General features: G+C 37.0%; 1 protein-coding gene across 3 annotated transcripts in view; it reads right to left on the bottom strand.

Moving 5' to 3' along the window:
- Positions 1 to 15,520, bottom strand: part of LOC131047558 (uncharacterized) — a 305,899-nt gene that overhangs the window by 268,943 nt on the left and 21,436 nt on the right. For 2 of the 3 annotated variants that reach the window (XM_057981398.2, XM_059219838.1), the window contains exons 1-2: positions 8,456 to 8,657; positions 677 to 878 (exon numbers count right to left, since the gene is read on the bottom strand). In XM_057981398.2, coding sequence (XP_057837381.2) covers positions 677 to 878; positions 8,456 to 8,617 — 364 coding nt within the window. In that variant the 5' untranslated portion in view covers positions 8,618 to 8,657. Of the gene's footprint in view, positions 1 to 676; positions 879 to 8,455; positions 8,658 to 15,520 lie in introns of those variants that run through there. The other variant, XM_057981396.2, reaches the window with a different exon arrangement.

The raw sequence follows: 15,520 nt of genomic DNA, 5'->3' as shown, positions 1-15,520 counted from the left end.
GACTGAATTTGTGCTATTTTCAGATCAAGTCCTCTTTGAATCTTTGGTTTCAGACTTGTGAGCTGCATCAGATTATTTTCTTGAAATATTTCATGCACGCATTCATGATCAAATCTATGTAATGTAATAAATGAATGCTTGAAAATAAGAGTTTCATCAAGTGGTTGTTGTAATCAGCTTATTGTATGCCTATGATATATTAGTTTGTAACAACAGTGTCCTTTCAAATAAATGTTTGTTGTTGTTAAGTTGTTTTGCAAAACTTTCAAAAAAAAACAGGGGGTGCATATTACAATAACAATAGGCATAGCATGGAGAAGGAAAATAGTGAGGTAAAACTTGTTAACAATTGATTCTCCCTATATCATAAAGAAAAACAGAAAAAATAATTATAGAGAAAAAATGAGAGCTATGTGAGCATTAAAATATCAAGAACATGTCATTATCTATAATTAAAATTCTATTAATTAACAATATCTTGCAAAGACAAATTAAGTATTTGTAAGGTACTTACAATTGTCTTTTATGTTAGAAAAATCAGTTTTAAGGATAAAACATGAGATCAAAATACCATAGAACTATTGTCACTAAAGAGGGATTGAAATTCCAGGTGGATCTGCATAAGTTTACACCCAAAAAATTCATATGAAATGATATCAGGAAATCTGAAACATACTCCGTGAATCGTAGCCATGTCCACCAGACATCATTATATCATAGCGAAGAGCCAAGGTCCGTTCGGCCAAACACTCAAGCACAAGATAGTCTAAATTCGGCACTCTTTGAAGCAACTGTAGTGCAGCAACTGGCCTATCACCTCTAAAACCAGCACCGCATCCTATGCGAATTGTTTCTTTGTGCCTGATGGGATTTCCCCTCTGAAAGAAGAAGCAATGTATGCAATAAGAATAGCCTGAGAATTTGCAACCATTACTGTCTACATATAGCAACATATCAACAACATGGTGACAACAAAGCTACAAAAAATAGGGAAATCTTAACCCAAAAAATGAATCAAAACTTTAAATCATTCAAATCTAAGCTGCCTCATTAAAATCGAGAACAAAATGAAAAGCAAATGGTACCACCGGACATGTGGCTCAGACAAGGGAGAAAGGGAAAATAAAGAAATTGAGTGTTACACAAGATATCATAGGCTAAAAGACAATTGCAACAAAATATTACTTTCTATGCATATCAAGGCACATATCGTAGGTTTAAGAATATTTTGGTGAAAGAAAAACATGGGTTGCCAGTTTTATTTCAAAGGGATGGCATATATCACACAAAGATATAGATTGAGAAAGTTCTCAAGCATAGATATGTATAATCTCAAAAGATGCAAAGAACCATTTTTCAGAATACTAGCCATTTGTGTTTATCTCACAGTGCATGTGATCTATGCATACACACACAAACCATTTTTGTAAATCCTTCTGAGGGATCATCAACCTTAAGTATTACACAAGTTACTGAGAAACAAATTATTCTCACCCAGTCACACCCACAATTTTCCAGTCAAGTTCGCAGCCCATTCCTCTCATCTACCAACACTATCAAGTTCTGTATCAGTTCCTTGTTTTATTCCACACTCATATTCTAATGTAGAACTAGATTAGCACCAGTCAAGATACCCTTTTGATTTCTCTTCTTGATCAACATCTACAGCACGGGAGTTTCTTTCACATGACCAGTTGTAATATTTGTAACATTTTTTATATTTGAATTTTGTATTATCGTAATTTGTGCTAATTTCTCTAAGCATTTATGATATTTGTACTGTCTGTAATTTACCTTAATGTCTCAAAGAATTTTCTTTTACTCTAGCTAGTTTTTAGTGTGTATTCTGATACTACAGCTTTTATCTTTTCATTTGGGCTCCCCAAGCTATTATAACTAGATATGCTTGTTATGTCCTAGCCTACTTTAGTCACTTGGGAGAGTGTAGTATTATCTCTTTCCTTTTATTTTGCTGGTAAAGAAATTATCTAAGCAGGGTTTGTGAATCAGTTAGATCATACCTTTCTGTGATTTAATGGCATTCAACAACAATGTGCATGCATTTTTTAAGGTGCTTAATGTCCAGTTGTTAACAAAATTTTCATCACATGATACAATTTACCTTTCTATATAGCTGAAGTTTCAAGAATATAAATTATTATGATCCTCTTAGATATTACAAAACTTAACATTTAAGGGCTTGTTGGATCACAGATTCAGAGCTTCATCAATGAATTTCAAAAGGCACAGGATTGAGAGGTTGTTGCTACTTCTGCTGCTACTTATTATTGTTTGAGGGTTTGGGCAGAGACACTTTGCATGATATTCATCATAATTTGTTGCTGAAGTTTCTGCACCAGCCATACAGGGACATTTGTTTGCTAACTATTGTCATCAATCATGTTGTTTGAGTGCTTGGGTGGACATACTTTGCATTATATTTGTCATAATTTGTTGCTGGAGTTTCTGCACCAGCCATACAGGGGGGTTTATTTGCTAACTATTGTCATCAATGCTACTATTTGAGGCTGATCACACCTATTAGGACCTGTGTCATCATTGGGAAGATTGTATTTGCAACATTATTTCTGTTCAGTTGTTTCCAACCTTCAAAACATCTTTTCTAGGTCCTCCACAGCCCTATACCAGCCAGCCACCTTGTCATATTGGGCAATCTACTTTTTCAGAGGACTTTTGTTGCTGTCACAATTTTATTTCCGTCATATCCAGCCACCAATCTTGCTGTTCACAAGGTTCCTCTGGCGTGTGGCAGTTATATTACCATCATTTTCGGTCAAGTAATTCAAATATAAACTCAGATCAACAAGGCCCCTTGTGAGCCCTAAATAAAATTGGAGTGTCTGAAATTGTGTTTCCAATTTGTGTATCTGTCAATGTAATTGTCCCAGCAGTTGCAAATCATATAAAATCAATTTTCAGAGGGTTACAAATTGATGTTTCATTCAAATTTAAGTGCATTTGACACCTCGGGGTTTCATAATTACTTACTATTTGCATTTCAGGATTCAATAATTCTTTTCCAGCCATATCAAGTTATCAACATTTATAATTGATGTATCAGCGCATAAACTATGTGTTGGTGTGCATTTTATCACCCACCGAACACAAAATAAAATGCCCAAGGACACTCTACCCTCTCTTGAACAAAATCACTATGTATGCCAAGATTGCTGAAGACCATACGGCGACTCCAAGGTTTATATGTGTGAACTAGCGGCTTTACGTTGGATATAGCTTCCTTGGTGATGTTTGCTGAAATACAAGGGGAACTTACACTCAACTGATATGATTCACAAGTTAAGACTTAGACGGATTTGACAATAAACGTTATCTTTTTGGGGCATTTTCAATTTCGGATTTCAAAAAAAGGATAAAAAGGAGAAAGGTTTAGAAGTTCTATTCTACTCCTAAGAACTCGAAAGACAGTAAAGATTAGGTGAAACTAACAACAACACTTTACTTCACCACGCTAAGGACAACTACACAAAGTATATGCAATCTTCAAGGGTTGTGCTATAGATTTTCATACTTGTGAATTAATACCATCAAATGAACAATATTTATCCAAAGTAGAAGTTAAAGCATCCACGCAATAAGCTCAGGCTAACTTTACACAATGAACAAAAATCATTTGTTCAAAAAAAGTATTAGCAAACATTTCACCAATCTATACTATCAAATCTTTCATTCATCTGACAACTTTGTAAAGCAAATCTATTCTATGTTGAAGAAAATATGCAACCATGCAACCACGTGATAACAATAAGGATTCAAAGCAAAATGAATGAACATTTATTATCAAAATAGTTCTTAGCAACAATCTCATAAATTTCTCCACACAATAAAATGAGAGAAGAGGAGCTTATATAGAGTTTCTGAAATAAATGAAAGGCCGAGATCAATCTAAGATCAACGATCAAGATCAAAACATAACTACCCTAAATAGGGTTTCCCATAATAGCAACAAGAACAAATGCATGGAAGACAAGTGGCACAAGGAGCCATCTTCTAGGAAGGTGCATCCTTATCCTCTTTCGCAGCAGCATGTTCGATGAATCTGGACACAATCGAGCTGACCTCTTCCATTGTGACATGTGGCAGTATATTCACTTTGAATTCCATTCCGTCCAAGTCATCTGCATGCGTGGTAAAAGCATTCTCCCATTCCAAATCCTGTTTCTGGAAGGCATCCCAGATGGACAAGAAATTTGATGCCTTAGTCAAATTCTATTTTAGAATTGGTCCAGTGATGGCGAAGAAATTCTCCTGAGTTTTGAGCTTTAGATTTTCCACCTACATATCATTTTGTCAAATAGTCTCTTTCCCAAGTATATCAGCAGCTACAAGGAAAATATTGTTTTGAATTTCTCTAATCTGCTCAACTTTGATACCATCATCTTTCACCTTTTCTAGGACCTCACTTCGTGCAGCCAAGCCCAATACGACGTGTTGAAATCATATACAGCCCCTGCTACAATTACTTGTTCATCAATTAATTCCTGCTTAGGAATTCCTTTCAACACCCTTAGGCACAAGATTATTCTATCTTGAATATCCTAAAGATCCTCTCATACTGTTGCCATGTCATGAATTCTAGAGAGAAATACAAAAGTTTGTCCATATGTTAGCACCACTTTTTCCACAAATGTGGCAGCCTCTTCACTGTTGCTTGCCATCCATTTCTTGGCCTCTTTTGCTGTCACCTTTTCGTCCTCAAAGTCTCCAATTGCTTCCTGTGAGAGATTCAAAAGCGGAGGGGCTACAGCATCATATTGATCAAGAGGCTTGGTCAAGTGCTGAATATACTTCTTTAGGCATTCAATTCCCTTCTTGTATTCTCTTTTCTTTCCTATTTCCTTTTCCAATCTCGCCTTGATGGAAGTGATTGAATTGTCCAAGTCTTCAACTTCTTGACCCTTGGTGGTCGGACCTAAGTTGATAGTGGTGATTTCATACTCCTGAGGAGTAATGTCTTCCTTTTCTCTATCAACTTTCGGCACAGCAATCTGAATTGAATGGCAGCCCATTTCATCCCTCTGAATTGTGGAAAACCTCTTGGTTGTCTTCTTTACTGCCACCCTCTCTAATCTAGGCAAGAAATCAATTGTGTCATCTTCTTCCTGAACTTCCATAGGCGCTTTTATTTTCATCCTTTCTCTTAACCAATCAGGAATTGTAGGTTGTTCAATACCTTCCTCTTCCTGATTACTTTCTTCACACAGATTATCCTCAACCCCACGAAGAGCGTAAATCATCCCCTCTTGGAATCCCTCATCCAGGATATCCATCTCATCATTCTCTAACTTATACATTCTTACCATAGACTAATACATTCTTACACTAAGTTTACTAAGTGGTAGATTGCTAGATTTGATTGTAGGGATGTTGAGTTGTATTACAGAGACCTTGCACTGCTGCAATAGACCGGACATGTTGAAACTTACATTAATGAGTTTCAACGTATTGTTGTTATGGTTCCTGAGATGCCAAATAGACGCGTGGTGATGTTGTTTATTGAGGGTTTGCATAACAGACTATGGGGATTGGTTAAGGCTCTTAAGCCTAAGACCCTACATGAGGCTATTCATATTACCCTGGACCTTGAGACTATACCACCACCCACTTCTCTTCAACAGAATAAGAAATCTTCCGATGGCCCCAAGCCTTTTCAAAGGTCTTCAACATAGCACCAAAATGCACCACCTCCTCCCAGGATGGATCAAGAGACTCGTAATGAGTCGAGGATGAAGAAGCTATGCTTCTCGTGTAAGGAGCCTTGGGAGCCTCGACACAGATGCCTTTGGAAAGGCAAGGCACATCTCATTGAGGTTCATTCAGATGTGGATGATGAGCGAATTCAGGATACAAATTCTGAGGGCAACAATGAGGAAGTTGTTGATACACATGATTTTGCTTATGGCACTATTGCTACTCTTTTCAGTGTTCCTAGTTATCAGCCTTTCGTGTTGGAAGGGATTGTCAAGGAACGAGTGTTATGCTTGGTAGATAGCAGTGCCACTCATAATTTCATAAATGAGGGTTTTATGGAAAATAAGGGGCTGGAGGTAGAGGAATTCGATGGATTCCATGTCATGCTAGCAGATGGTTCCAAAGTGAGTTGCACAAGAAGGGTACCACGATTATCTATTGCATTGGATAATTATTCTTTCATAGATGATTACTATGTTGTTGGTATTGGTGGAGGGACGCATGTGGTACTTGGTGTTCAATGGTTGAAATCTCTTGGGAGGTATGCCCATGATTTCAACAAGATGGAGTTGGAGTTTACTCACATGGGTAAACATATTGTACTTAAGGCACTAATGAGTGAACCAAAGAGCAGGGCAGCTAACAGTATGCTTGCTTGCTTTAACAAGGAGGCTTTTAAAAACATGGATAAAAATGAAGAAATTAGCTCTAATTTTCTAATATTTAATAGCAGTGGTAAATCCTCAATTTTTCATGACATTGCAACCTTTAATCATAGGGAAATGAGTGATGTAGACTCTACTGTGATTGGCACACAAAATGCAAGCATTGGGCATGGTAAAATTTATGATGCAACTCATTATGGGACTGATTTTAAACATTTTGGAGCAGCTGACATAGAGTAGTCTCAGAAATTGAATGATGGTTGGCTAGAAAGGGCAAAGCAAGCCAAGTTATTGGCCCTTCAAGCCAAGCTCCATCTTCAGCACATTCATGACATCCACCACACTTTACATCATGATGAGCAAAGATTGGCCAATTCTGAAAAATTCAGAAAATTCAAGATGTTGATCATTTTCTTGATGGTAATGATGATTTTATTGACAACACTCCTAGTGGACGAGCAACACAAGAGTTGTCTATAACAAGCATTGAAGATATTCATAACTCATCTTTGGCTATGTCACCGATTTCGTGTGATATGGCAGCGATCTACTTTGTTGGTTGGTGATTTATTTTTCATAGATTTTACATGGGATAGTGGCTGTCCTAGTTGGAATTATGCTGCACTTCTTGAATTTCCATGGTTTATATCAGCTATTCAGCTACTTGGGATTGTATGGAAGTATATTTATTGGATGGATGGAGTATGAGATGTGGAAGGAGTATGAGATGGGTTTCCATGGTTTGCATTGGTATGATGACACTTATGATATCATCCAGATTGCTGATCTGAGTTACAACAGTGATGTTAGGTGTCCAATTGTGTTGGTTTATTGGATTGTGGGAGTTCATTTTCACATTTTCTTGTTGGTCTACCCCCATGGGTGGTTCTTTCATGGTGTTTCATTGAGATATTTCTCCTTCATCTCAATTAAGCAAGTTTGACATTTTGGTTTGGGATCCAGGAACTGGCTTCAATGATGCATTGGCACTTCAGGATCATGGTGAATTGCTTCAAGTATTGAGGCTATATGGCATCTATATCAAAATAGAGCAGTGGAAGCATACAGTGTTCTACCTACGGTTAGTGTGGGATCCCGGTGATATAGTGACGCATTGCTTGTGGACAAGCAATCTCCGGGAAAGGAGGACTCTAATGTCCCTTCCTTAGACAATCCAGTTGTCAACATGGGTTAGCCTATAAGTAGGGTTCCCATGGGCTGAAATGTTGAATAGGGAGTCCATTTGGGGATTTGGTGACCTAAGGAGTATTGGAGACATTTTGGGCATTCTAGAGCAATTTCTTATTTTTTAGGAGGGTTCCTATTTTTTAGGAGATTGCCAATTGATTGTTTGACCATTGGAGGACCGAAGAGCATAGCAGAGTGTCTTAGCAGTGTTTATCATCGATTTGAGACAGTCTCCTAATTTTTAGGAGCATCCCTACTTTTATGAGATTGTTAGTTGCACTGCCACATCTAGTCATCATACTTGGACAATCGATAGCATTCAATTTTCAGTTTGGGAGTTCATGTGGTGAATTCGGGAATAAATTTGGATTATTAAAGTAATAACTTCAATAGTTCCACTTAATTGAATAAAGTGTTTTTTTAATAAAGTATTTTTAATATTATAATAAAGGCGACCACCTTGGGCCACATTGGCTAGGAGAAATAGCATAAGTTGTTTTTAAAACAACTTAAAATAATAAAAGGGAGCCTAGGGAAAAGGTACGATCAGCATAGAGGAAGGCCAAGTAATTAATAAAACATCATTGTGTTATAAAATAAAGCATGGAAACCCTAAAAAGTACGTTTACGGTTAGAGGCTATTAAAGTGACATGTTGGGGGTTTCTTTGGATATTCATTCAATCATTTTACATCAGCTATTTTGGAATTAAGCTTTGCAAATGGTTTTCAGCAGCAGACAAGCCTTTAGGGAACGAAAACTCCTTGGGGATCAGTGAATTGGATACAAACCCAGTTCATAATTGTGGAGAATCCATACAAGATTCCTATTTGTGCTTCAATTGAGAGTACTATCAGCAGATACAAACTTTACCTTGCAAATTGAAGAGGGTTTGGAAACCCCCAAAGGGTGTCGTACCATTCCTTGGGCCAGCCGTACCTTCTCCTTGCTGGTCGTTCCCCACTTGCAGGCCTCTGGGTGCACAAATTGCGTCATACATCTCAGTAGAGGGTTGGGAATTGGAGTATTCTTCATTGTCCTCACTTTCCATCAAAGATTTGATGCATTCTTCACGCTACACATGGCAAATGGGGTTCAGATCAATCATTCATTGAGGAAAACTTAGTAAATTCAATAATCTTGCCTGCAAGCCAAGCACAAATCTTAGAAAATTCAGAATATTTGTTTTTGTTAATTATAGTTGGTGCAAATAAACTCCGTTGGAGTCATTGGACATCCTCGGACGCTAATCCATTGTGTTCTTTTCAAGATTATTCAATAAACCCCCTATCCTAGCTAGGCGTTGGACTCCTGGCATGCTCATTGTGCTTTGGTGAAATAGATTTCTTGATTTTGGAAGTCATTGTATTGCTGTCTCAAAAATCAGAATTCTGAAATTAATATACAGTCAATTATATTCTTGCATTTTGCTTTCAAAAGTGATGGTTTATTGGCAATTATTCATGATTATACCCTATTCAAACTATTGATAACAAATCCAAGCAAAAACCCTCAAAAAATCAGTCTTAAACCTCAATACAGCAGCATAAGAATCAGAAAAAATTCAGTATAACCTGGCTGGGGACCTTTCAAACTTCTCCTCAAATAGGTTCTTGAGGGAATATCATATTTTTTTCTTCTCCTTTTCCCTCCAAAACTTTATTTTTGAAAAGTTTCTAGAAATTCCTTTTAATTAACATTACTTTTGGACCATAATCCTGGTGGCAATTCATAATTTTTTATAGTGAAACATAAGTTGCCTTTTATGAATATAGCATAAAGTTACATTTTAGGACAACTTAAATTATTAAATTATTTTCCTTGCAACACCTCAATAGCCTACATGAAATAAAATAATAGGCTAGGGTCTTCTAATGATTTACATTTAAAAAGGGGACATGACATATACCTATCTATCTATCACTCCTTACAAATGTTATAGATATGCGAGTACAGATTACATGGCATGAAGGCTAAGAGTCCTTATGGAAGTAGAACTGAGCATTGTGGAAGTTGAAGTATTTCCATGTGTGACTAATCATCTCCAGATGGTTAGACAATCTGGTTGTTTTGCGTGATGTGTAGGTGGATGACTTGGCATAACATGAGCATCAAGAGTACCACCTAGATTACCGCAACAATTGCATTGTCTAATGTTCATATTGTAACACTCAAAATGGCATGATGATGAGCAGTGTGAGTTTTGCTGAAGTGATAGTTAAAACCGCAAAAGGTTTTACACATTCATGGTGATTACCAAGCCCAATGTTCTGTAGAGTGCTTTGCACCATTATCACAGCATGAGACATCTACTAAACAAAAATGATGATTCTTGTGTTATCATGAACATCTAGGAGGTTCTCTATGTGTTGCAAACCATAGAAGTGTTACCACAATGATCACAAGCTATGAGAATGGTCTTGGTGTAACCGCAAGAACCACTATTAGTAGATCCTCCTAGATAATCTATTCACTTACAAAACTCAAATGCAGACATCAGCATTCTTCAACCATCCCAAGTGAAATAAAACTTGCATGCACACAACATTCTTCAACCATCAAAGTGGAACTTCAATTAAATGAAAAATCAAGTGATTTGACTACAAATAAAAATGCTCCAAATCAAAAAGTAACCTCAACAAGTTTATCTAAGAGCTTCTACTTTGTTTTATCCACCTTGAGGGAAGCAAACAACACCAACACCACCTTCTCTTTGAAATAAAATCTTGCAAACCATTCAACGTGACACTTAAGCACCTTATGTCTTTGGACGTGTAGTTTCTCGGTTAAAACACTTCGTTGGTGAAGCAGCCACCAAGGTTCAAATCCTTGCTAGGCCACTGAGCTCACATGCCTTGTGCTTTTGCCGGGCCATTGAGCTCACGAGTTTGATCAAGTGAAGTGTGGGGATGCGATTCCCCATTTGTGGCCTCACTGATTCATAGTTTCGGCTCAAAAGTGTTTCACGTGGAGTCAGAGGGCATGTCATGCCAGCATCACCGGTCATGTTAAAAAAATTTACCAAGCACAAAAATTAAGAAAAAGATACTTGAGCACCTTACATAACTTCTATGGAGATATTAAGTATAACCCCTAGCATCACCTTTAATGGGAACCAAGATTGTATGGCTCATCTTAGATCTTCCAACAACACCTACAAAGATTGGATCCTAAAAAATTGACAAGGGAAAACTCTTTGCTGAAATGCTTGCTAGAAAAGCATTAAAATGGTGCAATAAATTAAAACCTAATTCCATTCTCAAATGTGAAGAATTAGTCAATGTTTTAGACCAGAACACTACCCAAGATTCAAAGCACTATTTGGATGGTTTAAAGGAGGATAATGTCACCCCTTGGGATGGTATTGATCTCGTTCCCACAAATGGAGAAGACGAAGAGGCAAGGAGCTCACAATGACCCTCCTTTAACCTAAAAATGAAGATTCCACAATATGAGTTGGATGTGTAGGGGAAATCCATACATGACTAAGCTAAAACTAACCTTTAGGGTACAATAAATAAACAAGCTAAATGTTGTGGTACTACTTGCTAAGACTAACCTTTAGGGTAGAAATAATAAACAAGCTAAATGTTGTGGTACTGCTTGCACAAGGGTAGAAAGATGGAATTTTAAAAATCCGAATGAAGACTTTACTGATTTTGTTTATCCTATCACTAAGAGAACAAATTCCAATTGGATTGAATTTTATGAAACTCGATTGATGCACCTATTTTAGGAAGATGTAATTGTGGAGTACAGAGAAAAAATTCAAGTTTTGGAATCCAAGTTCAAGCCACCTTCAAATCTAGTGCAAAAATACATATTTGCAACTTGCAAGTGGACATTTGAACAAAGGTAAAACTATAGTTGAACTACTCGCCAAAAGCAAAAACTCACCAAGGCCTAAAAAAACAGCAAAAACTCAGCAAATACTTGGCAAAATCCAATGAGGAGATGCATCCAATGAGTCAATAAATGAGTACACAAAAGAAACAAGCTGAGTCTAGATATATTTGATTGATTTAAATGCAAATCAGGTTCAAAATCACATCCTCGTGTGGCATGTTGATGATTGATAATCTGAAACAAAATGAAATAGCAAATTGTTTTTGTAAAACTAAAAGTAAATACTACATTCAAACATTTACATCTTCCCCTTCCTAGCTCTAGTTTAAACCAGGGGAGAGGTAGAACTAAAGGGTCTAGTCCAAGGAGACTGATGTGGCTCCTCCACCTCGCCAAAATGAGGTTGAGGGTAGCACACCTCGCGGGGGTCTGAAGGTGAGAGATATAAAGGTAGACATATATGTCTAGATCTTGACGAAGAGAGGAGAGAGTGAGATAGAGAGAGGTGGAGAGAGGGGATAAAGGAAGAGTGATAGGGAGATCGATAGGTGTAGGATTAGGAGCAGATAAAGTGAGTGGGATAGAGAAAGCAAGAGACTGTTGATAGTGTTGACGTGGCTAAAATCGCATCGCTGCAACTCTATCCGACCAATGCAAAATAGAATGATCTCGCCGAGTATCCTATCCTCTCTTGTGTAAGGAAGCCCTAATGCTGTTTTAGTTGATCAGAGGGGACAACCTCAAGGTTCCAAATGTCAGTTCTTGACTGCAGAATAACTCAGTGATCGATGTGTATTGTTGGGAGCACAAGGGGACTTACGTTTTGCAACAAGCTAGTCTGCTGAGATTCTCGCACTGCGAAATAAAATCAAAAGGGAAGGGTTTAAGAAACCTAAAATTAACAAGACTGGTATGCCGGTAGACGGATCCAACATAACCAATCCCTGCTAAGCCAGAATAACTCACAACCTCACAGGAACGGTGCAATCTTCAAAGGGACTTGGAAGATTTTCAAACTTAAAATGCATGGCTAAGCACCCAATTTTGGCGCAGCTCAGACTGACACCTGCAATTGAACTAAGCACGATTAAAGGCTCAGACTAACCATACACAAGAACATACAATCAGTATATCCTCAATGGTATGAGCCTGAATCCATCAAATACCTGCACACCCAAAACAGAAAGATCTATCTAAAAATGCTGAAAGAAACCATGCACACAGACTAAAACCAAGATGATAAACACCAAATCAATGTCCATTATATTGATTCCAGCTATCTATTACAACAATTTCTGCAGCATCTCTACTTTGCTCCTAATCTGAAAACTGAAATCTAACAGCCTAACTAGAATCTAACTATCTAACAATCTAACCCTTTACAAAAGAAAGGCCTCTACCTTTTATAAGATTTATAATTTGAATCGATGGGCAGGATTGACTGCATCCAAGGGTCCTAATTTATTCCACAAAATAAGGCTGCCCATACCCACTTAATTCTTAATTATCCCTTCAACCACAATTCCAACTACCTAAAACTGTTTGGCTTCAATTTGGGTATATCCGGTAGTTGGAGATAACTGACCTGAGTTCCACTTTGTTTCAAAATATCTTGAGTGGGGTCCACAGGTAGTTTTACATTAAACAATTTCAGTTTTTAAAACTGAATTTCTGGAATTAAATCCAACTGTGCATTTTTGAGAATGTATAGACTTGTTGCATTCTGAATGTTCTTCGGTCTTTGGTCTCGGTGGTGGATTCTAACTCCGTGGTTCAGGTGGTGGCGAGCTTCCCAATGCTTGGTCTTGCAATCTCGCGCTCTTGTATCTTCTTTTCCAGCTTCTAGCACTTGGCTTTGATCTTGCGTTAAGTCGTCACTTTAGCTCCTCCCAATGTCGTTTTCCTACGAACAATCAATTTCATCTTTAATCAATCGATTTGAAAAATTAACTAAATTAATTTAACAAACATTAAATTTAACTGACGATGTCGGGCTTTGTCTCGGTAGAGTTCGGGCTTGAGAAGCTCTTTGTGAGATGTATCTTTTAAATGCTTCTCACGAAATTCGAGCCTTGAAGAAGAATGCAAGACTTGTTTTTTAATGTTTATTTGCCTCTTTACCCAATTTCAGGCCTGAAAAGCCTTTCGCAAGATTTTGACTTTCAAGTTAAAGGCACTCCATTTGAATCTCCAGCGAAATTCGGCTATTTAAGAGGTTTTGGGCGATTTTGTCTTTGGGCGACTTTCTTTTTAATCCTGCAAACTCCACAAAATCGCCGAGTTATCTTCACTACGCCCTTTATAAATTGGAAATTCGGCATGCTTAGTAAAAGTACGTGATTTTTATTAGAATATTTAATTATATTTTAGTCACCTATATTTAGTTCCTTGTTTAATGGTCATTTAGTTTTTTAGTTAATTAGCTTTTAAGCTTTATTTAGCATTTAGCTTTTTCTTTTTAGTTAATTAGCTTTTAAGCTTTATTTAGTGTTTAGCTTTTTAGTAATTCACTTTAAAGTTTAAACGACTTGTTCTTAATTTAAAACGTCGTCTTGTAATCTCTATATATACATTATCCGATTATTGAATCATTCATTCAATTTATTTTTCATGGTATCAGAGCGGGTCGATGGGATTCTTTAAAGTTTGGCAAATTTTTTAATAAAAATTCATGGCCTTCTCTTTGGAATATTTTCCAGATTTTTTTTATTGTTTTTTTATTTTAAAAAAAACGATTTTGCTTTTTTGAAGGCTTTTTGAGGGTTTCTGGTTCGTGGGCGAATTTCTTTGTGCTGGGCAGCAGTTCATGTTTTTTTAGGGTTTTGGAGATTTTCGGGCTTGCAACTTGGAGGTTTTTTTTGCAGATTGAGAATTTACCTAGGGTTTCTGCAATTTTCGACTAGGGTTTTGAACCTTCAGTTCAAGTCGAAATTTTATTCCGATTGTAGATTCTTGGTGGATTTTTTGAAACCTCAACTGGATCGTCGTCAGTTTTTTCTGGGTGCATTGTTTTTCGTGTCTCAATTTTTGAGCCGTTGGATCTGCATTTTGATTTCAAATTCTTGGTGGGTTTTTCAAGAGCTTTTCTGGGTTGGTCTTAGATTTTTCTGGGTGCCTCGTTTTCCATACCTCGAATTTTGTGCCAGCGAATTTGCCTTGGAATTTTAAAATAGTCAACGATTTCTGCTAATTCTGTGGACGTCGGGAATTTTGGTGTATTCTGGGCGCTGTTTATGTTGTACATCCGACCTAGGGTTTCTGCCCCTTTTTTTTTTGCCTTTTTTTTGGCGAAAAAAAATCGTCATTATTTTTCCATTTTTTTTTACAAAAAAATCAGAGGTATTTTTTAATTTTCTACAAATTATTAATTTTTTCTGATTATTTTTAGGAAAAATTTCAAGTTTTAAGTTTGCAGAAAATTTTAATTTGTGGGTTTCTTCCAAACCTTGAAATTCGCACCTTAGAATTCGTACCAAAATTCTCCTCTAGGGTTTCAAATTTTTTGTGCAGCTGCTTCTATTCTGATTTTTGAATCAGATTCTTTTATCTCATGCTTTCACTAGGTTGACCTCGTTCAACCTCCATTTTCGTGATGGAATCTTTGACCAACATCATGTTGGAACACAGTCAGAAGTTCAATGGCCTCAACCACAACACTTGGAAACAGATTCTTTTGTCTCATGCTTTCACTAGGTTGACCTCGTTCAACCTCCATTTTCGTGATGGCATCTTTGACCAACATCATGTTGGAACACAGTCAGAAGTTCAGTGGCCTCAACCACAACACTTGGAAACAGTGCATGTTCACGATATCTGAATATCGTTACCTTTATCAGATTGATTTAGGCCAGACCTCGTCTTACAGGTCCCAGGGTTTTCACGATTTTTTCCTGAAAAATTGTTTGTCAGTTTTCTGATTTTTTCCACAAAAAATCATGGGAGGGTTTTCACGATTTTTTCCTCAAAAATTGTTCGCAGGGTTTATAATTTTCCCTTAAAAATTATCTCATATGTAATCCGCGATATTCGCGTAAGATTTTAGTTATCTAGGTTTTACCATTTTTTTCCACAAAAACGATGATTTGTAACCTT

Source organism: Cryptomeria japonica, chromosome 4, assembly GCF_030272615.1.
Source record: "Cryptomeria japonica chromosome 4, Sugi_1.0, whole genome shotgun sequence".
In the NCBI taxonomy this organism is placed as follows: Eukaryota; Viridiplantae; Streptophyta; class Pinopsida; order Cupressales; family Cupressaceae; genus Cryptomeria; species Cryptomeria japonica.
The sequence above is the reverse complement of the archived record's forward strand: the minus strand, read 5'-3'. Positions and strand labels throughout refer to the sequence as shown.